Source organism: Lathamus discolor, chromosome 1, assembly GCF_037157495.1.
Source record: "Lathamus discolor isolate bLatDis1 chromosome 1, bLatDis1.hap1, whole genome shotgun sequence".
Classification (NCBI taxonomy): Eukaryota; Metazoa; Chordata; class Aves; order Psittaciformes; family Psittacidae; genus Lathamus; species Lathamus discolor.
This window is the reverse complement of record NC_088884.1, coordinates 48138209-48163609: the sequence shown is the minus strand read 5'-3', so window position 1 is coordinate 48163609 and position 25401 is coordinate 48138209. Positions and strand designations below refer to the sequence as shown.

Below are 25401 nucleotides of genomic sequence, written 5' to 3'. Positions count from 1 at the left end.
AGGAGAATATATGCCTTAGGAAAAGGGAGATTTACTTATGCTTTAAGATGTAGTTATTCTTGTCACTTTAATCCAGCAGAAGTTTTTTTCCTTCAGACAGTATTAGCATTCAAGCGGTTGCGTGGTTTGTTGGATGAGGGAATTGCTCTACAAGAAAGCTAAAAAATGAAGCAGTACTTTATTTTGCTGATGTTTCAGTCTAGTTCATAAAGCACAGCAGATTTTGAGACTAACTGCAGCTTTCTTGAGTAACACAGAAAATGAAGGAGCTGCTGTCTTGACTTTGAGGAGCTAAGTATGCAAGAAACTTCAGGGCTCAACTCGCATCAAAATATAACATCTTTTTTATAAATAGACATTGCAGTGGGGAAATAAGTGATAAGATTTGGAGTATCTCAGAATGTTAAGATGAACTGTTTACTTCCTTTGACTTTTTTTCTTTCCTCTCTATAGGCTGGTAGAAGTGGAAAGACAGTTGCAGAATTGGAAAAAACAATTGGTTTGATGAAAAAGGTTGTAGAGAGAGTCCAAAGAGAAAATGAGGATCTGAAAAAAACTCCAGCTGTGGTTTCTAATGAGAAATTACTTGGTCTTGAACAGGAAAATGAGAGTCTAAAGGTACTAATATCTCTCCAGCAACTATATTCAGATAGCAGGTTAGCATGCAAGTTAGTAGGAAAATGGAACAGCAAGCCTGTTATTGATATTGATTGGCAGAAAAGTGTTTTAAAAACACCGAATATGAAAGCTGTAGAACAGAAAAGCAGAACTGTAATGGCACTCTGTGCCTTAAGGATATATTTAAATACATGATTAAATGTTATGTTCATTGAGCTAGGTAGCTGTCACTATGCCATGCTTTAAAAATGGAGATCTGAAATTTTCTACTAAGCAATGTATATGTATTTTAAGAAACTGTTTGATATTTAGTCTGAAATGGAAAAGATGAAACTTCATGTGGGGGACCAGCTGAGTATGCATCATGACTCTAAAACCAAAGGAATGGAAAAAGTCATTACTGAAAACGAGAGGCTGCGTAAAGAACTGAAAAAGGTATGATCATTGTAATGCATCCCTCGATTTCCATTAGTTACTGGTTGTGGTAAGTGTATTTATATATTTTTTTTAATGGTTGATATGGATGGGACACTTTTCTAAGAACTGATATTGCTATGATAGAATTTTTAATTATACGTGGAGGGGAGACATCCAAGGAGCAGCCAAAGACAGAATTTAGAAGTTACAGCAGTAGTGATCTTGTAGGTAGTTTTCCTCTAAATCAGCACTGACCCTATCTCACCGTCACTTCGGATAATGCTGAGCTTCGTTAGGTTAAGTATTCCATAAACTTTTGTTTTTACTGAATAATAGGAAGCTGACAATGGAGAGAAGCTACGAATAGCAAAGAATAACTTGGAGATATTAAATGAGAAGTTAACAGTACAGCTGGAGGAAACCATTAAGAGGCTAAATTTGGCTGAGAGCCAAATTGATGGAGCTGACAGCAAAAGCTGGAAGTCCATTGTAACAAGGTAGGAATTGAGAATGAAGTAAGGAAGGTAATTTCTCTTTAAATATTAGCAAACAAATTAGGCTTGTATTTTCATAATTTCTTTCTTCTTTTCAAGATAGTTTAATATTATCAGTATTTTATTTTCTGATTATATATCAATATGTAGAATCAGTATAAAGGTCAAACAGAGATCTGGTGTCCTTAAATACTGGCCTGTCAGCTCCTTCTACAGAGTAGCCAGTTACTTATCTCCCTTCTTTGGTATCTATATTAGCCCTTTCTCAGTACCTTAATTTATTTCAATCAATCAAAGATATGACACTGAAGTAAGACCCAACCCATGTGCATGCTGTATCAATAACAGATGTGCATGTTTTCAGCAGGAGGTAGTTTAGGGTTTACATGTAATAGAATAAAAAGATTCCAGTCCCCCTTTAATAAAGTACAGGCACTAAGTAAGATCCACAAAGGTGTAAGGCTTGCAAAAGCCTTTATTCTAAGATTAAAAATGTATTTTTCTTTATGCTTCTTTCAGCTCACTTATTTTTAAGACCAATGCCCCAAACATATTTTAGAGAGTATTTTATGGCATTTAATCTCCTACAGATATTTTAGTCTCTATTTCTGCAAAAGTATTAGCTTCTGCTCTTATCTTTCTCTAAATAAAAATACTGCCAGGATACACGAAACGAAGATAAAGGAAATGGAAATGCATATTGCTAAAAAAACACAAAGCATTACTGACCTTAAACGGCTGCTGCAGGAAGCAACAGAACGTGAACAGAATGCTGATAAAAACTTGCAAGATCTAAAAGAACAAGTGAGTAAAATTTAGCCAGATGACTCTGAGAATAAATTGCTTAATATTAATTAATTTCTTTCTAACATCTATATGGGCAGAGTTTGGTTTGTTATTTTTCTCTGATCCATCTTTTTATGGGTTTTTTTCAGCCCTGGTTGCTGTAATTGTACATTTACATGTTTTAGCCATTAATGAGGTTTACTACAGATTATCAACACATATTTCTGACTTGCAGCCTTAGGGGAGTTTTTTTTTTTTTCTGTTGTATTCTTCCATGTGTTTGTTGTTGGGTTTTTTTGTTTTTGGTTTCTTTAATGATAGCTTCATTTATCACATGTAGGTACAGATGCTTCAAATAAAATCTTTCTAGCTTGTTCCACTGCAGGAGTGAGTTTGCTGCAGGAACTTACCTCTTCCAGGTCTTTCTGGGGGGACTGATTAACTCTGCCATCATAAAGGGTATGGATCTTCATGCCTACTACCAATATGGCCTCTGAATATGCAGTCCCTAATAAGTCATACAAATATTATTTCACACATGGAAGAGTTGATAAATTTTAAACTCTGGTACTTTTGAAAAGATGTATCAAATTTTGGCTTTTAAGTACTCTGCAGATGTAGCCCCAGGACTATCCACCTAGATTAGCTTCCATCCTCTCATTTATTAATACATGCAGGGTTTTGTTCCCCAGGCATCTTGTACTGGCTATTCTTGTTGTAACGTATCAAACACACAACTTCCAATATAGGAAGTCATATATTTTCTGTAGGCAACTAAATGCATTCAATAAATAGAACTTGGAATTGAGTGCTATAAAACAATTATTTTGTTAATTTGTGCTTGGTTTTCCTTTTCTAAAGTCTTGATTATTAACAGGAAGTGTACAACAGCAGCAAAATTAACACAGAGAGAAAATTATTCCATTATGTGATACTACTATGGAGCAACACACTTCCCAGTTTCTTTTGTGTCTCAAATACTGACGAAGGGATGTGTCAAGGGTAGCTACAAAGAAACAAGAGACTGTCATTAAAAAAAAAAAAAAATAAACCAACCAACCAACCAAAAAAAAACCCCAAACCCAAATCCTTACCATTTAAGTTAGTAATAGAACAAACAGCTGTCACTGACAGTAGCCTTAGGAGAGCTCATAAATTGTCACTGCATTCAAATATATAGTTTCGTATTTTTTGCTCCTGCATCCTCTACTGAAAAGCACTTGAAGAGGCTACACCCCTCTGTAGATAATTAGCTTTGTGAAAACTGTCAGCAGATGAACACTCTGATAATCTAATACTTGGTTATGTCCTTAGTATTATTTTCATTCATTTTTCTAATTTGGTATCAAAGAGAACTCCATCTGAACTGTATTATCTCTGGATATTGTTTCAAGAGTAAAACTTTCTTAATTATTCTTTTAAGATTGAGCTTCTTAAACAGTTTCCTGAAGGTACAAGGACAGAGCAGAGCCTTTTCAGGGATCTTCAGCTTTTAAGGTAATGTACCCTTTAATATAACTAAATAAATAATTCAGCCAATATACATGAGAATAATAAGGAAATGGCCACTGCGATTTTTACTTGTATATTTTATATTCTAACATATTTTAACAGTTTTTAAAAATTATTCTAAAATTGTTTTGTATTCCAGATTAACTAATAACCGATTACAGAAAGACAAAGCAGAGCTAGCTCAGCAGGTGGAAGATTATAAGCACCGCATGCACACATGTACAAGTGAAGTTTCTGCAGCTGGTAATCGTTTTCAATACTAAAATGATGATCCTCCTGTATTTGGGTCCTTAAGTAAAAATAGGTTAAAATGTATGTGCAAAATGGTAATAAATCTACAGAATTACCTGAATTATATTGATTACAGAGTAGTGTAAACTGGAGCAAATTAAGGTCTTGGATTTTGGAGTTACTTACACAAGATTTTTATAGAAAAGTGTTAACTAATTGCGGAGATGTTTACGATCTTGAGCAAGAGGCTGTAATATTTGTCATACTTCCCTTTCCAAGAGGATGTATAGTTCATCACTTTGCTTTATAAATCTCAAAAGACTTCTTGTAAGGTGTCATTCATTGAAAACCTCTTGCTTTCCCCTTTTGCCTTGGGTTCAAAGCTGCCATAGAATTCTATTCATCTCTTCCCAGATAGCAGCTCTGGGAATAGTTTAAGACTCCCAAGGGAAAAACAGAGCACTATAGAGCAGCACATTGCCATATGACTGGGAAAAGAAAAACTAACCCTTTTTGAAATGATGAATACAGTTAACAAGATCCTTACACTATGTTATTATCATATTTCCTGCATTTAATTCAGAGAAACTGAATGCAGGACTGGCAATGGGAACATTGCATTCAGTTATAGGAGCTAGACACAGCCACTTAATTTGTACAAGAACTAAAGAAAAGCCCCAGTGACTTGAATTTTTGGTGGCTGTTGATCCCCATTGGGTTTACCCACTGTTACAAACTGTTCAGCTTTCAGAGAATGCAGAATTACTGTGACAAGATTATTTGTATCATTGTTTTTCATTACCTTAAATTTTGTAACAAATATTACCATTATTTTTGCAGGTCCCAATGAAATTTTACAGAAGGATAAAAATGACAGGTTAATGGAAGTAGCTGACCTCCAGACACAGCTGAAAGCCTCTGAGTTGGAGAAACAGCAATTAAGGGTGAGTTGTAAGGATCACCCTGGGCAAGACAATGATTTCCTAGGAGGAGCTGTTTAATATCTAAACTAATATTTAATGGCAAAGTCAATTTCTGAGCATTATGTTTATGAAGCCCAGTTTTTTGTCAGTGAATGTGTTGTTCACGGAGAGATTTTTGTGTCTCTAGAGAACATGCTTATTATTATCTCATCATTTACCACTTAAGTTGTTGACATGTATTTCCCAAGTTCCAGATAAAGGTAGTGTATTCCTTCATTGTTTTTAATAGGAAGAAACAAAAAAGCTGAGAAGAGAACTAGAAAACTATGGCCCTTCGTTTTTTGAAGAAATTGAAGATCTGAAATATAACTACAATGAAGAAGTTAAAAAAAATATTATCTTAGAAGAGAAACTAAAGCAGCTTTCTGAAGAGTTTGGCATTCAAGGGGATAGTCCAGGCAATGTTTCTGTTGATTAAGCTAGTGTTTAGTGTCCTCGGTATTGATACAGTAAATAAATTCTGGGGCAATTTCATAGTATTTATTTTATCTTTTTATCTTGGAATAGTACAAGTCTATTAAAGTTACAATAGTATGGCACATACCTAAGAGCACAGAATTGGATTAGTCAACACATTATGGTCAGTATTTCTATACACCAGTCAAAAATGAATTTAACCTCTCGCAGCCCCTTTGCAATACTATATGTTAATTTAGAACAGTAATTTGGGTAATACACAGGTGTCAAGAGAAGTTGCAACCTTGGACTTATCCTGTAAGTCAAGAAACTTAAAATGTACTAAGTCTGCCAAGTTCCATATCAGTGAAAATACGTAATTCATTCTGCTGTCTCGTGCTATCATCCTTAACTGTGGACTCAGGGTCAGTGTGCTGACTATCTGTTCTTACATCCCTGATTGTTTTTACCTCAAACTTTAGAAAATCCAAGAACAAAGAATTGAAAATAAAGTTATAGTAGTATTTCAACCAATACTTTTTGGTTGTTTGGTGTTTAAATAATTTTTCATTTTGTATATTTTATATAGCTGGACCTGTACTTTTACAGCGCAGATAAAATAAAGCCAACTCAAAACAATCATGCAGTCTCACCTTTATTAATATGTCATCTCCTTAATACGCCCTTGATGAAGTTTCCTAATTGAGATGCAGTCTGAAAATGGGTGTTATTAAGCCAAGTCATGTCTCAAATTACTCAGGATCTCTAAAATAGAAGTTTACTTTCTTTTACACTTTTTGTCTCAAAATAGTAGAAGTACTTAAGTAGCACATAGCTTGAGTAGGTTTTTGAGTAATAGTGTAATGCTGCAGCTTACCAGTTAAGTAATACCACTGAAAAGTTTTCCACCAAAAGAAACTGTTACAACTTTGAAATAAAAAATAAAAAATGCAATTTTATGGGCCCACCTGAAATACATCCTTTACTGTTAAGAAACAAGATCCTACATACAACAGTGTCATAATAATTATATTTATAAAAGTGCAAGATAGGGAAATTTTACAATTGATTGCACTCATGAGCTAAGCCAGTAGGACCAGCCAGTGTTACAGTATACTTCTGACACTTTTAACAGTTTCCAGAAATGTATTCTAAAGTTAAGCATTCTTCTGAACTGAAAATAACCATGCTAAAAGCTAGATCTCTGCTCTGGATGTTGGATCTCTCATTACATAAAATCGGTCATTTAGGAAAAAACTTAACATTGTACAGTACCTAGGCTGTCGCCTGAGATAGGAGATTATTTGTAAAGAGTTCTGTGGTAGTCACAAGAGGAATGTAGCTCATAAAAATCATTTCAAGAATCAAACTTAATATCTTGGAGTCTGTCAAATCTTTGACCATTCAAGTTTGAAAAATGGTGAAACAAACTGTTTGGTTCAAAGTCACAGTCATATTTAGCTCTATTAAAAGAAATTACAACAGGCTGAGAATTCAGGTATGTCTCTGCAAGTGGCCAGCGTAAGCCAAGATGATGGCGATGGAGCTAAAATAGAAAGAAGTAAAATCAGTTTAGAGGTTTTGATATAGTAGCCCAACAGTTCCAACTTGCATGTGCTTTAATTTGAAAATCCTCTGCATTGGGACACTTAGAATCATTAAGCAGTTATCTGAGTAACATGAGTAACAGCAAAGCACAAGACAAACTAGAACCAAGGTGTCATCCAGAGCTTCAGAAAAAAATACAAACTTGCCAATTAATCAAAACCCACATTCTTATTAGCAATACTTGTTCTATAAGTCAACAAGAAAGGAATTTTTAAGATAAAGAAACGAAGCTTTAAAATGTTGAGTGATTCCTATACTGAGAGGCAAGAAAATATTATTTTATTTTCTCAATTACTTTATTGGCATAATGTAGATAATGAAAAAGTTTAATATGTTGCCACTGTAGTGATTCACTGTCTTAACTAATTCTACTGTCATCTCACTTGCTAGGAGAACATTACTACTAAAGAATCTGCAAAGCGAGACAAGAAGTGAATACCTCACTTTAAGTAGTATGAATAACTCTTTTGCTTCCCCATGCCCACATATGTATTTACCTTGATTAAACACCCATCACTGCAGTGCCACACAATTCCTTCCACTTTACCCTCATTGCAGCTTTCAAACCAAGATAGTATGTCATTTTGTTTCAAAGGGGGCGGATTCTTTATTTCAAATGCTCCATGAGGCACAAGAAGATGTACAGGCTGCTTCTTGCTTCCTAATCCTATGTCAAGAGAAAAAAAAAACAAAACCTGCTGCTAGTTATGCATGTTAAGATTTTCCTTACTTTTGTTACTATGGCTATCTAAAGCACTATTAAAGGTAGACTTTTATTAGATTCTGTAACAGTTAAGAGACCTTCTTGACAGAACAGTTAAATACGTACTTTTAAGTATCAAATGTAGCTGTTTCTTCCTCATGTAACCTTTTATTTATACATTTTCTTATGAATATAGATTAATACTGAAGCCAGGCTGCTAACAACTGCATTGCTGCTTCGCTGACTGTTCAATATAAGTCTCCATCTAAGAATGAAGCCATTATAAGTCTCCATCTAAGAATACAGCCATTAAACTTCTGCATTTCCTTTACATTCTGGGAAAATGCTTAGACCAGATAGTACTATTTTTCCTATCTGTCCTTGCAAGTTACCCTAACAGAAATCAGTTGTGCTCATACCTATTTTTGTTGTAAGGATTTCACAGAGAAGCCACAACCAAAATTTAGCTTAAATTATATTTCCCTAAAAAAGTATGAATAAGATTTTATAATTTAAAAAAATTGCAATTTATGACTTTACAAGAAAGAAAAAAACAATTTTCTGGTTTAATGGAATAAAGAACATCAAAAGAGCAAGAAAAAAAAAACTAACAATCTTAAATATTTTAATATTTTAAAAGTAATATTTTAAACAACTAAAGACTAATGCAAAGCATTCTAGTAACTCCTGAAGAACATGCAGATGAAAACAGGTTTAATAGACATAGTCTCATGACAACCCAGCTTTCTGAGGCAAGCATTTTTGGGTGTGTTTTTTGAGCCAGCCCTTTCTCTCCTTTCTAAAAAGGTTACACTGCTACCTTGGAACTTTTAAAAAAACTAATTAAAAAAAAAAAAAAAAAAAAAAAGCATCAATTTAACTCAAAAATATCACCAAATAGAAAAGTATTTAAGAAAAGACCATACAAACTTACCATATGGATTTGCATTAATATTAGTCCCAATAAGCTCCAGTGTTTGTTCTAAAATTTCTGATAATGGCACTGGGCTGATTTCCAAAAGCCCTGGGTCAGCATGGTGTTTCAATACCAGTGCTATTTCAGCCTCATAATTTACAACGGATGAGTGCCAGCAATACTGCTTACTATTTTTCTCCACAGGCACCCAACCTAGAAGAAAACATTTCATTTTACTGAATACCTGAAGTTATCAAACATATAGTAGAACTGTATATGCATTAAAACCCAAAATAACAATATACACCATTAACTACGAACAGAAAGAGTAACAAGAGAAACTCTGTCGTATCTTCAGAGAAATGTCAGAGGAATGGAAACAGGACAACTATGCCTTCAGCTGAAGCCCTGTAAGACTGTACAGCAAACTGCAATTATTTTCATTGTGTCAGAAGAACAAAGCCTTTCTAGACAGTGAATGAATGACATTCCAATTCTTCTTTTGAATATGTTAACTACTACTTTTTACGCTACAACTAATTCTAATTAACTTCAAAAATGGATTTCCCCCCACCCACTTTACCCATTCTGAATCTTAAGTACCTGGCATATGTCCGTTTTCATCAGGCAAGGGACTGCCATTAGAGAACTCTATGTCCTTTGCTGGAATCCAGGTATCTGGAACAGGCTTGAAATCCTCTTCAATGTTCCAAGCAAATTCTAGATGTATAAGTACGACATTTAGTTCCTGGCAGACTCATAGCCAATTTTACGTTTTGATCGTCTTTCAATGCAACTATTGAAATACCACTGATCTAAACTTTGTTTTACTGACAGTAGTCCCAATTAGTACAAGCACTAAAATCTGGCACACTCAGGCAGTCTATAATTAGGATGGCGTAGTTTAAAAGTTCAAAACTAAGATGTAAAACTAGTCATCTAAATAGCCAACATTGTATTTAAAGTGGAACAAGATAAGAACAAAACAGAACAGAATTTCAGTTGGAAGGGACCCACAACAATCATCCTGTCCAACTGCCTGACCAATTCGGGGCTGACCAAAACTTAAAGCATGTTGTTGTTGTTAAGGGCATTGTCAAAATGCCTTTTGAACAGTGACAGGCCTGGGACATTGACCACCTCTCTAGGAAGCTTCTTCCAGTATTTGACCACCCTTTAGTAAAGAAAAGCTTCTTAATGTCTAAATCCCTCTCCACTTCCCCTCCTCAGGAAGCCGTGGAGAGAAAATAGATCACCCCTCAACCTCCTTTTCTGCAAACTCAACAAGCCCAAAGTACTCAGAGTACCTTCTTTCCAGCCCCGTTACCACCATTGTTGCCTTCCTCTGAACGCATACAAGAACCTTAATGTCCTTCAAGCTCTAGGGCCCAGAACTGCACACCAGATTCAGGGTTAGGCTCCACCAACACTGAATACAGCAGGATAATCACTTCTTTTGAGCAGCTGGTTATACTGGTATGATGCACCCCAGAATGCAGTTTGCCCTCTGGGCTGCCAGGGCACGCTGCTGTCAACCATTTGAGCCTGCTGTCAACCAGAACTGGCCCTAGAATTGAGTCCTGAGGAGCACCACTGGTGACCAGTCCCCAGCCAAACGCAGTCCCATTCACTACAACCTTTGGAGCTCTGCCCTTCAGCTACTTCTTCACCAAGCACACTGTGAACCTTCTTAGTCCCCACAGGTGGCCAGCCTGTCCGGAAGGATTCTGTTAGGGACAGTATCAAAAGCCTTACTAAAGTCCAGAAAAACTACCTCCACCACCTTCCCTTCATCCAGTAGGCAGGTGACCTAATTGTGAAGAATACCAAATTAGTTAAACAGGACTTTGCCTTTGTAAACCCATGTGACTGTGTCAGATGACTGCATTATTCTTTAAATGACTTTCAACAGAACCAAGTAGAATCTTCTCCGTAATTTTTCCTGCAACCAACATTAGACTAACAGGTCTGTAGGTCCCCTGGCCTTCCCTCATGCCCTTTTTGTGGACTGGAGTAACACTGGCTAGATTCCAGTCAGCGGGGACTTCCCAACTCCCAAGACCCTTTGGTAGGGTCCTGCCCTAACAGGACTAGCTCCCTCACCTGATGGGATGTATCCCATCAAACCCCATGGACTTGTGAACATCCAGCTGATACAGCTTGTTCCCTACAATTCCAGCATCCACACATGGCAAGTCATTCTGACTGAGAGGACCAAGCAGCCAAAGGGCTATCAGTATTATTAAAGACTGAAGCAAAACCCTCTGCTTTTTCTTCATCCCTATTGGCCAGAAAACTATATTCAACAAATACTGGCGCAATGTTTTCTTTAGACTTCCTCTTGCTACTAACATACATAAAAAAGCCCTTTTTGTTAACTGAAACACCACCATCCAGTTTCAACTCTAATAGAACTTTAGCCCTTCATGTCCTTTTCCTGCATAATTTTTTTTTCTGGAGAAGAGAAGGCTGCGTGGAGACCTCATAGCAGCCTGCCAGTATCTGCAGGGGGCCTATAAGGATGCTGGGGAGGGACTCTTCACTAGGGACTGTAGTGCTAAGACAAGGGGTTATGGGTTAAAACTTAAAAAGGGGAAGTTTAGACTGGATATAAGGCAGAAGTTCTTTACTGTAAGGGTGGTGAGGCACTGGAATGGGTTGCCCAGGGAAGCTGTGAATGCTCCATCCCTGGCAGTGTTCAAAGCCTTGGGTGACATGGTTTAGTGTGAGGTGTCCCTGTCCATGGCAGGGGGGTTGGAACTAGATGATCTTACAGTCCTTTCCAACCCTAACTACTCTACAATTCTATGATATACAAACCATGTCTCTGTAATACTCCAGCAAAGCCTGACCTTGCTTCCAGAGATCATAGGATTTCTTTTTCCTCTTCAGCTCCAGAAGATGTTCCCTGTTCAGCCAAGCTGGTCTTCTGCCCCCCTTGCTTGACTTACAACACAGTGGAATTGTCTGCTCCCATGCTTCTGAACAGTAGTTCTTAAAGACTGATTGGCACTTGTGGACTCCTAAGCATTCAAAAGCAGATTCTCAGGGTACTCTGCTAAATAACTCCCTGAGTAGCTTAAAGTTTGCTCTCCTGAAGTCCAGATAGCAACTCTGCTGTCCTTTTTTCCTACTGCTCTGAAAATTTTAAACTCGACCACTACACGATCATTGTAGCCAAGTAAGCCACCTACCATCATGTCCCCCATGTTCTACTCTATTCACAAACAGGAAGTCTAGGAGGGCATCTTTCCTAGTTGGCTCATCGAATGCCTGTGACAAGAAGTTATCTCCTACAAACTTTCCAAGAATTTCCAAGACTTGCTCATCACAGCGGTATGATATTCCCAGTTGATGTCTGGGAAGTCGCAATCTCCCACAAGGACATGGGCTACCAATCCAGAAACATCTCCTAATTGCCTATGAAATAACTTATTGCTGCTTGCATCTTGGCTGGGCTATTGGAAGTAGACAACCCTCTACAATATCTCCTTTGTTTTACATTCCCCTCCTCCTCAACTGCATCACCTACTAACCATACAGACTGTAGAGTCAAACCTTTCCCTTATGCACAGTGCAACACCTCCACCTCACCTGCCCTCTCTATCCCTCCTAAATTTCCTGTAGGCCTCCCTCCCAGCACTCCAATCGTGTCACTCGTTCCATCAAGTATCAATAATACCAATGATATTGTAATTCTGGGAGCTAACCAATGCTTCCATTTCATGCTGTTTGCTTCTCATACTGCATGCACTGGTGTACAAGAATTTCAGATACACTCCTGAGCTCTCCATGCTCCCAGGAGACCTGTAAACATTCCCACAGCCATTGTCACCCACTAGCGATACCATGCCAGCCCTTATCTCACCTACTGCACTGCTTTTGGTATGTCTTTCCCCAGTTGACTCTAAAGTTCTCTTGAAGAGTGACATTAGAAAAAAATCTGAGTATGATCACTGACATTTCCTGCATCAGATGAGAGCCATTTTTCAAACTAAATTAACTTATATTGGAAAATAAAAAAAAAGGTAAGAAATCTTCACCAACCTTTGCAATCTTCCTGTGAATACAATAATTGTTTAAACCTTTTTTCAGCTTGCTTGTTAGGTTTACGATCCAGCCTAGCCCACAGATAGGGTTGCCCTAGAGTTTCCAGAGAAAGAAAACCAGCAGTTTACTGAGGTGACCATAACCGCTGAAATCAAGTGCACAAAAGACAAGATATGAATTCTCATTTGCAATAAGCGAAAGTTTACAGCCAAAGATACTACATAAATTCATACATTCATTAGACTACATGGACCTGTGGTTACGGTAACTATTACTGCATGATCAAGATCTTCAATGGCAGCTGCATTCACAAAAGCTGTAATCCAATAAATCTCACAACAAAAGCAAAAGCTACATAAAACAAGGCTTCTACTCAGCATGAGGAAACTGCACATAGATCTGTTGCATTACCTTTGTAGGTAGTTACGTAACAGCAGGTTCCATCCACCTTTTCAGTAGGAATTGCACTGTATATATCTGCCTCTATTGCCTTTGCGGTTATAGTTTCAGTAGCCAAAACTTTAAATGGCTGAAAAAAAGACAGATATTTTAAACCCTCATCATGGCTAGATTACTCTCTTTTTCTCATGTGGATTCTTGTTCCTGACAACTGGACTCTGTAAGCTAAGCCTTACTCATCCTATTCCTGATTTCTAATCCTATCAAAATACACCAGTGTTTCAAGACATGGCAGCTTAGAAAATGTCTAAGACAAAAGACCAAAGGCAGTCTGTTTGCAAACACGCTCCCCCTTTTCAACACTTGATTATTATTTAGAGATAATTTTGCCATTTTATGCACTTCAAGTAGTGCATATAAACTAGAAGTTCCAGGCTAATGCTGCAATGTTTGGAGATGTGCCTTCCTGTATTACAATGGCAACAGAAAATCATCCCGATGAGCCGCTCCAAGCTCTCAGTTTGGAGCTGGAAGCCAACAGCACCATTTTATGCCATGAAATACACAGGCCAGTGCAACATAAGGTAGCAAAAGCATCCTGGTGTTACACACTTGGTATCAGAGCTGCCAACTAAACAGTCTTCCACTTCAAAGAGCAAAGACACAAGTGATCCAGGAATCTGAAATAAACAGCCAGCCAAAACTATTCCATATTTCTAAGCAGGGTTCTGTAACAGCATCACTATAAACATATCATCAGTTGTGTTTGGATTCAAACGCTCCCACAAAACCATCTCCCCTCCCTCCTCTCTCCCAGGACACCTATGAGTTGTAAATATCAAAACAGAACTCTGAATTCATAAAATGAGAACTTTCTACAGGCTTTCTTTGCATAAATGGTCTGGTTTCTATTTTAGAAACCAGATCTGTAATCATCTATGACAATTTTATGAGATTACATGAAAAGCTTTCAGGGTAGGAAGGTAAAATTCCCCTTGGCTTTCTGACCCCCCCCACCTCCCCCCCCTTCTTCCCTAGCAAACAGAACCCCCTCTGGAATTCTTGCCTGCAGTTTGAAAAAAGGGGAAACACAGCTTATGCCAGTTCTAGATCTAATCCCCTAATGGTTTCTTCTCTATGAATTAAAAAAATATATAGGGAGACCCTTACATGACCATTACCATGATGGTGTTGCTACTCAGAGTTGAACAACTTAGTTACTGAAGTCTTGGCAATCATTTCAGCTCTTCCGTCCAGAAGCGAAATATTAAAGGGTGAAAGTCACCCACATGGATACAAGTTCACCATGCAGCTGACAGAAAACAGTAGGTACTGCTACTAAAACCAGGTAAGAAAGACTGAAGGTCTATGGCTAGAGAGGTGAATCACACCCCAGCCTGTCTTGACACTGCCATTTCCATCTCAGGAAGTCGTAACATTGATTCGGATCCACTACTTTCCCCTTATTAGATATCCCACGTCTTACAGCCTCAAAGAAATTCTTCTCGCATAACCCTGTTACTTCCTGGATCACAACCAAAAAGAAAAAAAGAGAAAAAAAGCGTGTTTATTCCCCACAAGGCTCACAGGCGGGCATGGCACGACAGTTTTACACAGCTCCCAATCTGTCCATGTTGGAGCAGGCTCGTTCCTTGCCGTGACCATTCCCGACACCTGCGTGAGCACCTGGATTCGCCACCGATCATTTCGCCAGAGACCTGCAGCCAAACCCATCACCACTCGCCTCACTCACACCCTCGGGTGGGCTCCGCTCAGCTGGCCCAGCACCGGATTCGGCCCCGCCGCGGAAACTGGGGCCCCCACCTCCTACTGCCCTCCCGGCCCCGTGCCGCCCCGGCCACCTGCCGCTCCCGCTTGGCCGACGGCTCCTCCTTCACCTCCGTCACGAACAAACACGGCACCTTCCGCTGCACCGCTCCCCGACGCCTCATGATCACGGCCCCAGCCGCCCCAGCCCCAACCCACCTCCTTGCCGCCAGCCCCGCGCCGAGCCCACTCTGCGCCTGCGCCGCTCCCGCGGGGCGCCACGGGAGGCGGAGCCTGTTACTGCCGCCCCGCCGGCATCTGCGGCGCGGCCCAGCCCAGCCCTGGGCGCGGTGGGGTGGATGGGGTTGTCCGTTTTCAACAGCCCGCAGCCCGGTACCGCTTCCGCCGCTCTCCGCCGCCGCGCCCGGCCGCGGGCCTGGGGCAGCTCCGCTTTCCCCAGCGGCAGCTCCCGCCGGGCCAGCGCCGCCCCGGGTGCCACAGCCGTGCTGGGACATGGGTCCGGGCGGCCGCGAGGCTGAGCCCGAGCCCGAGGCCGAGGCCGAGGCCGGCCTGAGGCCCCAGGCTGCGGGGACCTCCCCCTCAGGACAGCCGCCTCCTGTCCTTGCCCAGGCGCTCTGCCTCGGCCTACAACCCTTGAGTCTCTGCCGGGTTGCCTGCATGACAGGCACCCGCCAAAGCTGCTCCTTCACTGCCCTCTTCAGCTGCACAGAGGGGAGAACACACAACGAAAGGCTCGTGGGTCGACACAAGGACACGGACAGACATCACTCAGCCTCTTCTCTCACTTTATTGCTAATTGCATGCGAGCAGACGCATGAAAAAATAAAAGTCAAATCTCCCAGCACCTTCCCCCCACCAGTCCCTTCCTCCTTGTTGGCATTGGCCCTGTTGGACACATGGGAAGCTTCCAGCAGCTTCTCCCTGTAGCCCCCAGCTACCACGTCTTTGCCACACAAAGCCAGTGCGGAATCGGTGCTTCCTGACCAGCCCTGCTTCTGTTCCTCATGTAGGCGCAGCTGCACAAGTACAGAGCCTCTGTGTGGTTAGCCCCTGGCACAGCTGACCTGGCCTTCCCAGAGGGCTGCCGCTGCCCACTGATGGCCCCTTACTCATGGCCCTCATCTGCTTTCCTCAATTCTCCTTCCCCTGTGTGCCCCAGTCAGTCCTGCCCTGGCACACCAATGACGTGCAGCACCGTTGTGCTCTGCTGATCTGTCCTGTGCGTCTCGTCACCATGCACTGCTGGGCTGGGTTCTTGAGGAGTTTGTTGGGTTTTTTTACTTTGTGATTTTCTGTTTGCTGGTTTTCCCTGAATTCCAGGTTTTTATAAAAAAGTGCTCATAAGTGTTCATTTCCAAGTCACTGATGTCGCTCACTACTGCGGATTTGACCCCATGAGCTGGAGATAACAGCATGCCTTCACTGATTTCCTTGACCAAAATTTAATTTCCCCCCAAATATTTTTTTTTTTTTTTTTTGTTCAGAGGCAGCCAGGGACCTGAACGGGAACAGAGGTTTTTGTTAGCGATCCATGTGTCCGTTGCTCTATCTGCTGTGGCACTGGACATCATGGAAGCAAGAAAAAGTAAGGAACGCCAGCAATGTAAGCAGTTAACACTTAGCACCCTACTACATTTTACAGTAAAGAAACACCGGAATGGGAGACTCTGGGAGACAGTCCCATTTTCCATACTTTACTCTGAAGCAACAAGATAAAGTATGATGTTTAAGCTGGACAGGCCACATGGAACCATTGTGCTGATGTCACCAGCTGGAGGAGCCGTTGCCAACTGTGGAAACGGAACATTCTATACTGGACAGCAACTGCCTTCTTCAGCTCAGGATGCCTGGAGAAGGTACCACGTCCTTCCTTGAAGCCTACTGCTCTGTAGAGTTTTGTTTCAAAAAAACCCAGCAGAGCTAATATTCTCAAGGTCCAGTTTTTGAAACAAAGATACTGATTTTAGGATAAGATTACGGTTTGCCAGAATGTAAAAGCTTTAATGTTTTCGTCTGTGTTCAGAGACTACTTGAGAGAGAAGGACAGGTAGAAGAGGTGAAGATGGCCACAGCAGGGAATGAACTCAATTTCCATTTTCATTCCCCCTATGCACAGGTAAATGCTATAGATTTTAGAGTGGTTTGTATCCTCGATTTTCTTGATATCTCCATGTCGAAAGGGAGAGCCATAATGTAAACTTTCAAGTTTCTGTGGCATCTGTCTGTGTCACGGCAGCACCTGTAAATCAAATACATCATTTTCAGAGGTGGTGAGAAGAGGTAATCTAAACTATATACAATTTCAACTGGGCACAGGCAATCAAAGAACACAGTTAGAAATCACGCGTATAGACCACTCATCACTTTCTTACTGAATCAACATTATACTGATTCTTAATAAATAGTCCATGTTTATAATTTCTGCCTTGAGCAATTACCTGAATTCCTGTAAATATGTTATTTAAAACAAAGCCCTTAAAAATGGGTTTGTCCACAAAAAAGAATATTTACATTCCACCAGGTGAAAAAAAGCCTCCTACACCCAGCTCTAAATGTCTCGAACTGGGTGAAACTGACATTCAAATACTCTGATATTTTAAAGTGTGTCTTTCTTGCCTTTAAAATCTCACACACAAACTCACTGAGAAACAACAGGTCACCTGGTGTGTATAGCTCTCAGCTGGGATGTGGTTTGTATCCAGGACAGAAATCTGAGTTTACATTTGTCACTGTGACACTGTTATTCAAGGACTACTGCATCATCTCCCCCATTTATTAAAACCAAAATCTTTTAAAAGAGCAGAGTCACCTTTATGGCAGCCACAGGGGTATGGGAAACCAGTGTGACTATCCAGAAATTAATTTTCCTCGGGCGCAGACTCTGTTAACTGTGGAAAACCTCTTGGATGTGATACTGTGCACCTGCTATGGAAATGGAGATATTCACATCTGCTCAGTGGATTTAGAGATATGGAAATACAGATGGAAAACAGCAAGTCCCTTCAAAGCACGTTTTAGTTTGAAAACAAATTGACTTTTTGCAGCCAAGTTGATACTTCCAATGGGAACTTGAAAAAAAAAAGATTTTTTTCCCAGATTTTAAAGTCCAAGTGTGACAGGTCTGTACAAGAATTACAAGTTCCCAAGTGTTTAGGTTTTTGTTTCTTATTGGGAATCTTTGTAGGGCTTGTTTCTTACTTCTCCTTTTCCCACAGACCTGTGTACTCTAATAGTAAGACAGTAATTGTGTAAGATTCACGCATGTACAGAAGATTTTATTCAAGATGTCTTTAAATGTTCTAAAATATCAGAATACGCTCCCACCAAGTCTTACTTGTACGTGCACAGTAGTTACATCATGTACTAATCCATTAAGTCCATTTTTACTAGTTCATTTACAGTATCTGAAAACTTTTCTCCTGCAGCAGAAGTTGAAGAACATTGCCTGTTTCTGGGAAAGACAACCCTCAGGCTGTGTGAGGATCAACTGTGCCTTCCATCACAGCAAACCTCGTCATATCAATGGACTTTTCCTGCCACCTACTAACAGTGAGTAAATATATTTTCTCAACAGTTTGTTCATTAGTCAAGATGAGACCTGCCATGGCAAATCAGTCTGGTATGATCTGCTATCCCTGCAATTGGAACACAAGGAAAGGAATTGTACTGGCATTTGAATAGGGTTGTTGCAGGAATTTTTGTTGCTGTTGTGTTACAAATCTTTGGATATCAGAAATGCAGCAGAAACAGGAGTGAGAACTAGAAGAGAGTTGTTCATGGGTATTAACTTCAGAGATGGAGACAGGTGTCATGAGAGAAGTCCAGGAAGACTTCTAGTCAGAAGCAAACCCTTTGTGTTCCTGAAGAAAAGGTAACCCGACATATCCTTTACAGTGGTCGGACCCTGAACTCATTGATTCACTTCAGACCAGGTATTACTAATCACACTTGCCCATATATTGTCAATTTTAATCTGACTTTTAAGACTTTCTGTAGTTGGAAAATGCTCTTTTGCCAACCTCTGCAGAAGATTCTTCCTAAATGGCACAGTCTCTCCATTTCATGTTTAATTCCTTATGATAATGGTTTCAAAACTAGAGCTGCTGATGTCAACATGGATTTGATATTCCAGGTCCCTCCTAATAAGAGAAATCTAATGCTCTTTTTTGCAGATGCCCCACTGCCACAGGGTGACCAAGAAGGGATTCTGCCTCCAGCCCAGTGTCAAGGATCACTCACAAGTCCAGAAAATATTTTAAGACCAATTCACCCTTCACTGATCATCAACGTCAATGATGAAGAGGATGATGAAGAGGACAGTGTAAAGGACAATGAAGAGATCTGTAAAGTTTTTTCTATCCTTTACAAGCAAGTAGAATGGTCTTTGTCAGCTCTTGCAATGTACTTCACAATCAACTGATTCATTAGAATAAGCATTACAGAGTGGTTGACAAGTTGCTAAAATAGTTTCCAGCAAACCCCCAAATTGTCAGACCTGGTAGTCACCAGATGTGAGTGAGAAAACTTTTTCTAACTCCTGTGAAATGCCCAGCTGTATGTTTCAATAATGGTATAACTCACATTCCTCTTTCTCATTAACTATTATCTCATTTAAAATGTGATCCCCAATTCAGATGATATGATCCACAATTCAGATGGCCATGAATCAAATAATTCAGGGATGACATTACAGGCTTAGGAGGTACTTCTTTTCCTGGAAACAACCTTCTGAACTAGGTCTGTACTCACTCATCAGTGAAGGTGATGGAAGTCACAGGTTTGTTTACAAAAGACAATTGTGTGACTTCAACTTATATAATCTCTTCCACTGATTCCCTCAACTCCTTAGGCAGTCTCATTACAGAACATTATTCTGAAATCTAGCAAATAAAATCCGTATCAAGCTCTTTCCTAGTTTACCTGAATGTGTATGTTTATATACTTAGGTCCTTATATTTTAAAAGTTTTTTAAAGGTGGTTGAACCATTCAGTCACTCATTAAGAGATGACAGATCCATAGGGATCCACTGACTTCCTGAACTCTGTAGGCAGTCTCGTTACCTAATGTTATTCTGAAACCTAGCAAAAAGAATCCATACCCAAGCTCTTCACTAGTTTATCCAGTTTATTTGAAAGTGTTTCTTTTCTATATTTTTACATTAATTTGGGAAACTGCAGACCAGTCAGTCTCACTTCTGTGCATGGCAGGATTCTGGAGCAGATTCTCCTGGAAACCATGCTAAGGCACATGAAAAAACAAGCCCAATGTTGCTTCAGTAAGGACAAATCATGCCTGACCAATTTGGTGGCCTCATTTACAGATGAGAATTCCACAGGGGAGGGATGAATCACACATTCCTGGGGAGTCAGAGTGAAAGAACAACCTGCTCTAAGGTGCACACTGCACAAATTACTGTACTAGTAATTTGAAATCAACAGACATTAGCTTCTTAACAAGGCTTATGACTGCAATTCCTTTGCCCTTGGAAATACCGCATCTGAAGGAATGATTTTCCTATCCAGAAGCAGGGATTGCAGTAAGAAAGAAAAAAAAAATGGACAGGCAAACCAAAAATGTAATGGAAATAAGATGCATTGTGGTATTTGACTGTTAAGAATTATTGAAGGTCTCTGTCTAGCTAACTTTAATGTTTCCCACAGATGTTTCTGACTGGGTGCCTAAGACTACTGAGGATATCAAAGAGGAAAGAGCAATAAAGGAAATATGCTATAAATCTGGTAAGTATGAAAGGAGTTATCACTCTTTCCTGAGCAGCCATGCTGCACACACAGTAAACTTTGGGGTATTTTTCCTTCTTGATAATGTTCAGGAGAGTTTTACGGGATTCAGCAGCCTGACCAACAGCAGTCACCCAAACCTGTGTCACCATCTCAGGAAACTGAGCTACTGCCCTTTGAAGCTACCCAGTGGGACTTGAAGAAAGGCAAGTACTTTTCATCGCCTCAGACAATGGGTACCACTTTTGAAATTACTCTTACAAGGAGAAACTATGACACAGTTTGCTCCTCCTCTCCAGGCCTCTGAACTCAGGGACAATCAAAGACTGCATATTTCCTATATATATATATATATATATATAGACATATACTGTGAGTGTCACACACAGAGTGACTATGTGTATTGATTGTAGAGGTAAAAGGTGGAAATAGGCTATCAATCATCCTGTGGTTAGTAACATAACATGCACTAAACTCATGACAAGCTCACAGAGGTGGGAGGAGGCGAGTGGCAGTGCCCTTCCCAGTGCTTAAACACCAGCAGCTGAAACATTCTTTCTGATGCTTTCACAGGTGACAGCAACACAATTCCTCCAGAACTGAACAACACAAGTAGAGAAGGAGAGAGTATGGGAAGGAGAGTACCAAAAGAGAATATTTCCAGAACAGGTTGCAGATCCTTTGAAAATGGAGGTAAGATACTTGAGTGTGAACTTCTCGTGGCTGAACATTACCTCATGAATGACATAACTGTGTATATTTGGATTGGGCTATCCACAATGAACATTTTCTTAATCTTGTCTCCAGCCTCCAGTCTCCTGCAGTATGTCAAATTTTCAGTAATAGCACAACAGTATGGTTTGTTTTTTCACTTTTAGAAAGCCACATTGCAGAACCCAAACTACAACCCAGTTATCAACCAAAGGGTCACTGTAAGGATGGTGAAAATGATTCTCTTCCTAATGTGAGAGAACCTGGAAGAAAGACTTATTTCCATTCTTCAGAACCACGAAGATCAGCATATGTCGTCTACCGAACTGTCACAGTCACCCAAGAACCCAAGTTTAGCCGACCTAGAGGTGGGTTCCTGCTTACATGGAGGATTCTTAAAATGCCTCTAATATACCTGCTTGTATTGTGCTGTGGTCGATTGTGTCCCTGCAGGTAGAATATGTGATTTATGCCTGAAGACAAGTAAGAGCAAATTTGATGTAGCGTAACTTTCACAACTAGATTGCAGCAGTACTCACAGACAGAAACGTAATGTTTTATAAAGCTCTGCAATTACTCAGACAGAATATTCATGAACAGCAGTTAACCACCTTCAAAGCAGGAATTCTTTTCTCTGCCCAACAGAGAAGGACGAATGCAATGATGTGCTGATATGTATGAATATACCAATCCATATTCATTACAATGTGTTTTTTCATTCTTTTGAAATATTTATTAAACCTTGTAATAGTTACCTTTAACTTCTCAGTTAAGTACGATGGATTTACAATTATGTTCACTATTCAGGAATTTTTTTCATCTTGAATAAAAAAAGGATTAGGTCTTACTCAAGCTGCTCTTCATTCAAATGCAGTGTAAATGTTTATGATTATTGTATTTTCACTTTTTTTTCTGTTGGCCAGAGCACAATTTCCTTCTTCCTGAATTCATACAGGATGATATTTTCCATTGTCTTTGTCCTCTTGACAGTATGTATTAGTCTCACATTTGACAGGAGCCTACAGGTGGGATACTGAGACTTCTTTTTCTTGGATATCTGGTTTGGATGTAACCATAACTGTATGACTTTTCCATTATTTTTAACCTGCTAATAGAGCCTCAAAAATCTAGTACGTCATTTGGTGTTTCTATGCCTTTCTCCTTTTCCTGACCAGAGATTCTCTGGAAAATTGTGTTGTTTCATCTGTCACTTCATCAAGAAAACTAGCAGTAAATAATTTCAATAATCCTAAATTAAAAAGTTATTTTCTCTTGACAGTTTTGGTCACCTCTCTTAAACCATGTTGAATCTCTTATCTTGAGCTGCCTCCCTGTCTTCACTTCCAATAGAGGAATCTCCTCAAGACCATTTAAAAACAAGGTGGCCAGCATCATTCCTGGCAACTGGAAAAAGGGTAATATAACCCCATTTTTCAAAAAGGGGGAAATGAAAGACCCAGGGAACTACAGACCACTCAGTCTCACCTCTCTGCCTGGAAGGATTTTGCAGCAGATTCTCATGGAAACCATGCTAAGGCACATGAAAAACAGCAGGGTGGTTGGTGACAGCCAGCATGGCTTCCCCAAGAGTACATCATGCCTGACCAATTTCATAGCCTTCTATGACTAGGCTATGGAACTGATGGATAAGGGCAAAGCAGCTGATGTCATCTATCAGGACTTGTAAAAAGCATTCCACACTGTCCCACATGACATCTTTGTCTCTAAACTGGAGAGACATACGTTTAATGGATGGACCACCCGGTGGATAAAGAACTGGCTGGATGGCTGCACGCAGAGAGTTGTCGTCAATGGCTCAACATGCAACTGGAGACCAGTAATAAGTGGTGTCCCTCAGGGGTTGGTGTTAGGACTGATCCCTGTTCAACATCTTTGTTGGCGACATGGACAGTGTCCATGTTTGCCAACGACGCTAAGTTACGTGGTTTGGTTGTTAAGCTGGAAGGAAGGGGAGTTGTGGGCCAATGCCAACCTACGTTCAACATAGCAAAGTGCAAGGTTGCTGGGTCAGGGCAATCCCAGGCACAGCTACAGGTTGGGCAGTGAAGTGATTCAGAGCAGCCCTGTGGAGAAGGACTTGGGGGGGTATTAGTTGAAAATGAGCCGGAAGTGTGCATTCGCAGCCCAGAAAGCCAACTGTATCCTGGGCTGCATCAAAAGGAGGTGATCCTGCCCCTCTGTTCTCATGAGACCCCACTCGGAGTATTGTGTGCAGTTCTGGTGTTCTCAACATAAAAAGGACATGGAATTGTTGGAACAAGTCCAGAGGAGGGCCACAAGCATGATCAGGCTTGAGCCATATGAAGACAGGCTGAGAAAACTGCAGCTGTTCAGCCTGGAGAAGAGAAGGTTTCACAGAGACCTCATAGCAGCCTTCCAGTATCTGAAGGGGGCTGTGGTGGTTTAGGCCCAGCCAGTTCTAGGTTGATGGCTGGGCTTAAACCAAGACAGGAGCCTACCAGGATACCAGGGAGGAGCTTTTCATTAGGGATGGCAGCAACAGGACAATGGTTTTAAACTTAAATACTAAGGTTAGATTTAAGGAACTAGTTCTTTACTATGAGTTGTTTACTACTGAATTTTAAACTTTAATATTAAGGTTAGATTTAAGGAAGTGGTTCTTTACTATGAGGGTCATGAGGCACTGGATCAGGTTGCCCAATTAGTAGTAAATGCTCCATTCCTGGCAGAGTTCAAGGCCAGGCTGGACAGAACCTTGGGTGACATGGCCTAGTGTGAGGAGACCCTACCTGTGGCAGAGGGGTTAGGAGCTAGATGATCTTTAAGGTACTTTCTAACTCTAACCATTCTGTGATTATACGATTCTGTGTTTATATGATTTTTCTCATACCAACAATTACCATTTTTGCTACTGTTTTGTTTTTTTTTTTTTCAGCAGCTCCTGAGCCATCTGTTTGGAAATGCTCCAAAGGAAAGAATGAGCCTGGCAAAAATAGGAGATTTTGGACACAAAGAGACATCTACGGTAATACTGCAGTGTTGGGTGTAAACTGAAAATTTCAGTTTTAGTATGGAATTAATAATGTGAATTAATGCAATCAGTCTGGAACTAAGAGAAAACAAGGGTACTTACACATAACATTGCCTTGCATCTAAGTACATTCACAAGCAGGGATAAAACAGGAATACTGGATTATGGATTAGTTTCCTCTAAAAGCAGCTGATGCCTTTGGGAAGATTTTCGGAACAGGAACATGCACTTGGTTAAAGCCCAAAACAATCGTGGCAGAGTCGCCTCACTTGGGAGGTCCTGTAAGCCTTACGGAAAGCCTGAAAGATTACAAAAAAAATCTTTGAAAAGAGAACTAAAGAGAGAGAGATTCTGTACTTAATCCCAGCTTCTGTTTCAGAGGTGCTGCAGGACTCACCCGATGCACTCATGGGTACTTCAGCTAAAGTAATATTTGTAATAATGTAATATCTGATTCACCTGTCAGGCTAAGAGAGTCTTCCCAGAAAGTGTGGCTGAAGTGAGGAAACCATGTCTATGCTCTTCCTACAGACAAATACACTTCAGGATCCTATAATGCACCAACTTGGAGGAGAAGAAATCCACAGGCAAAAACATTCTCCAAGACTAAAACAACCATTCAGGTAACTGCTTGATAGAGATTTTGACCTAGCTGGGGTCTCTCCCCACCTAGAAACCAAAATTTCACAGTAACAACTTCCCCAACCAAATCCCAAAAGATCCTATGCAATGCTGAGCAGTCTGAAAGAACAGTTAAGAATTGTGTTGATGTGCAGACCTGAAATTTGGCCTGTAGAACTGAGTGATTCCTAATTTTGCATAGTATTACTGAAAGAGTGTATCATTTTACTGTATGAAATTATGCACAAAACTGTGTTCTGTGTATCTATTTTAACAACAGAGACAAGAACACATGGAAGCGACCCGAAAAGGAAACTGATATGAAGAGAGAAGGGAGATGAAACGAGTACTTGAATTCACAAGAACAATCGAAATTGAAATAAGGGAATTCTCTACTGTAGTTCAAGCGGTCATAA

At 40.2% G+C, this 25401-nt stretch overlaps 3 protein-coding genes and 1 long non-coding RNA gene across 14 annotated transcripts in view; 2 read left to right on the top strand and 2 right to left on the bottom strand.

The window, feature by feature from the left end:
* CEP290 (centrosomal protein 290) overlaps nucleotides 1–6076 on the top strand; it is a 50578-nt gene extending 44502 nt beyond the window's left edge. For 7 of the 8 annotated variants that reach the window (XM_065669756.1, XM_065669785.1, XM_065669778.1 and 4 more), the window contains 8 exons: nucleotides 454–618; nucleotides 931–1053; nucleotides 1372–1532; nucleotides 2192–2333; nucleotides 3739–3812; nucleotides 3967–4070; nucleotides 4899–5002; nucleotides 5271–6076. In XM_065669756.1, the coding sequence (XP_065525828.1) occupies nucleotides 454–618; nucleotides 931–1053; nucleotides 1372–1532; nucleotides 2192–2333; nucleotides 3739–3812; nucleotides 3967–4070; nucleotides 4899–5002; nucleotides 5271–5459 (1062 nt within the window). In that variant the 3' untranslated portion in view covers nucleotides 5460–6076. Of the gene's footprint in view, nucleotides 1–453; nucleotides 619–912; nucleotides 1054–1371; nucleotides 1533–2191; nucleotides 2334–3738; nucleotides 3813–3966; nucleotides 4071–4898; nucleotides 5003–5270 lie in introns of those variants that run through there. The other variant, XM_065669805.1, reaches the window with a different exon arrangement.
* RLIG1 (RNA 5'-phosphate and 3'-OH ligase 1) lies at nucleotides 2259–15081 on the bottom strand. Of its 4 annotated transcripts, none has more exons than XR_010610623.1 (9): nucleotides 14976–15081; nucleotides 13126–13243; nucleotides 12712–12807; nucleotides 11517–11687; nucleotides 9268–9384; nucleotides 8683–8877; nucleotides 7543–7712; nucleotides 6091–6983; nucleotides 2259–2321 (listed from the first exon to the last, which is right to left on the bottom strand). XR_010610623.1 is itself a non-coding variant. In XM_065669853.1 (8 exons), the coding sequence occupies exons 1-8, from the start codon at nucleotides 15063–15065 to the stop codon at nucleotides 6795–6797; spliced, it is 1146 nt and encodes a 381-aa protein (XP_065525925.1). In that variant the 5' UTR covers nucleotides 15066–15081; the 3' UTR covers nucleotides 5507–6794. The 4 variants fall into 4 exon arrangements, 2 of the variants coding, with proteins under 2 accessions (XP_065525925.1, XP_065525941.1); XR_010610627.1 differs by having other exon boundaries at nucleotides 2303–2321; nucleotides 6713–6983; XM_065669853.1 differs by lacking the exon at nucleotides 2259–2321 and having other exon boundaries at nucleotides 5507–6983.
* A 1794-nt stretch (nucleotides 15082–16875) lies between these two features.
* Nucleotides 16876–24554, bottom strand: LOC136009722 (uncharacterized). Its single transcript, XR_010610633.1, has 2 exons — nucleotides 24467–24554; nucleotides 16876–17140 (listed from the first exon to the last, which is right to left on the bottom strand). It is a non-coding gene; the product is annotated as an uncharacterized LOC136009722 (long non-coding RNA).
* On the top strand, nucleotides 18186–24387 carry LOC136007460 (uncharacterized protein C12orf50 homolog). Its single transcript, XM_065665343.1, has 8 exons — nucleotides 18186–18450; nucleotides 19074–19244; nucleotides 19694–19699; nucleotides 20563–20640; nucleotides 20733–20876; nucleotides 21214–21333; nucleotides 21519–21719; nucleotides 24269–24387. Exons 1-8 carry the CDS (start codon nucleotides 18186–18188, stop codon nucleotides 24385–24387), a joined length of 1104 nt encoding a protein of 367 aa, XP_065521415.1.
* Nucleotides 24555–25401: the final 847 nt, after the last annotated feature.

What these genes read in the sequence shown, in the direction of transcription:
- RLIG1 (XM_065669853.1), bottom strand. Translation starts at nt 15,065, where the DNA reads ATGAGGCGTCGGGGAGCGGTGCAGCGGAAGGTGCCGTGTTTGTTCGTG. An exon ending in TTACGTAACTACCTACAAAG is followed by an intron (nt 12,808 to 13,125) that starts GTAATGCAACAG and finishes TGGAAACTCTAG; the next exon opens with GGCAACCCTATCTGTGGGCT. An exon ending in CTATGATCTCTGGAAGCAAG is followed by an intron (nt 9,385 to 11,516) that starts GTCAGGCTTTGC and finishes TTATACATCTAG; the next exon opens with AATTTGCTTGGAACATTGAA.
- LOC136007460 (XM_065665343.1), top strand. Translation starts at nt 18,186, where the DNA reads ATGTCTTTAAATGTTCTAAAATATCAGAATACGCTCCCACCAAGTCTT. An exon ending in GGAAATATGCTATAAATCTG is followed by an intron (nt 20,641 to 20,732) that starts GTAAGTATGAAA and finishes GATAATGTTCAG; the next exon opens with GAGAGTTTTACGGGATTCAG. An exon ending in CAAGTTTAGCCGACCTAGAG is followed by an intron (nt 21,720 to 24,268) that starts GTGGGTTCCTGC and finishes TTTTTTTTTCAG; the next exon opens with CAGCTCCTGAGCCATCTGTT.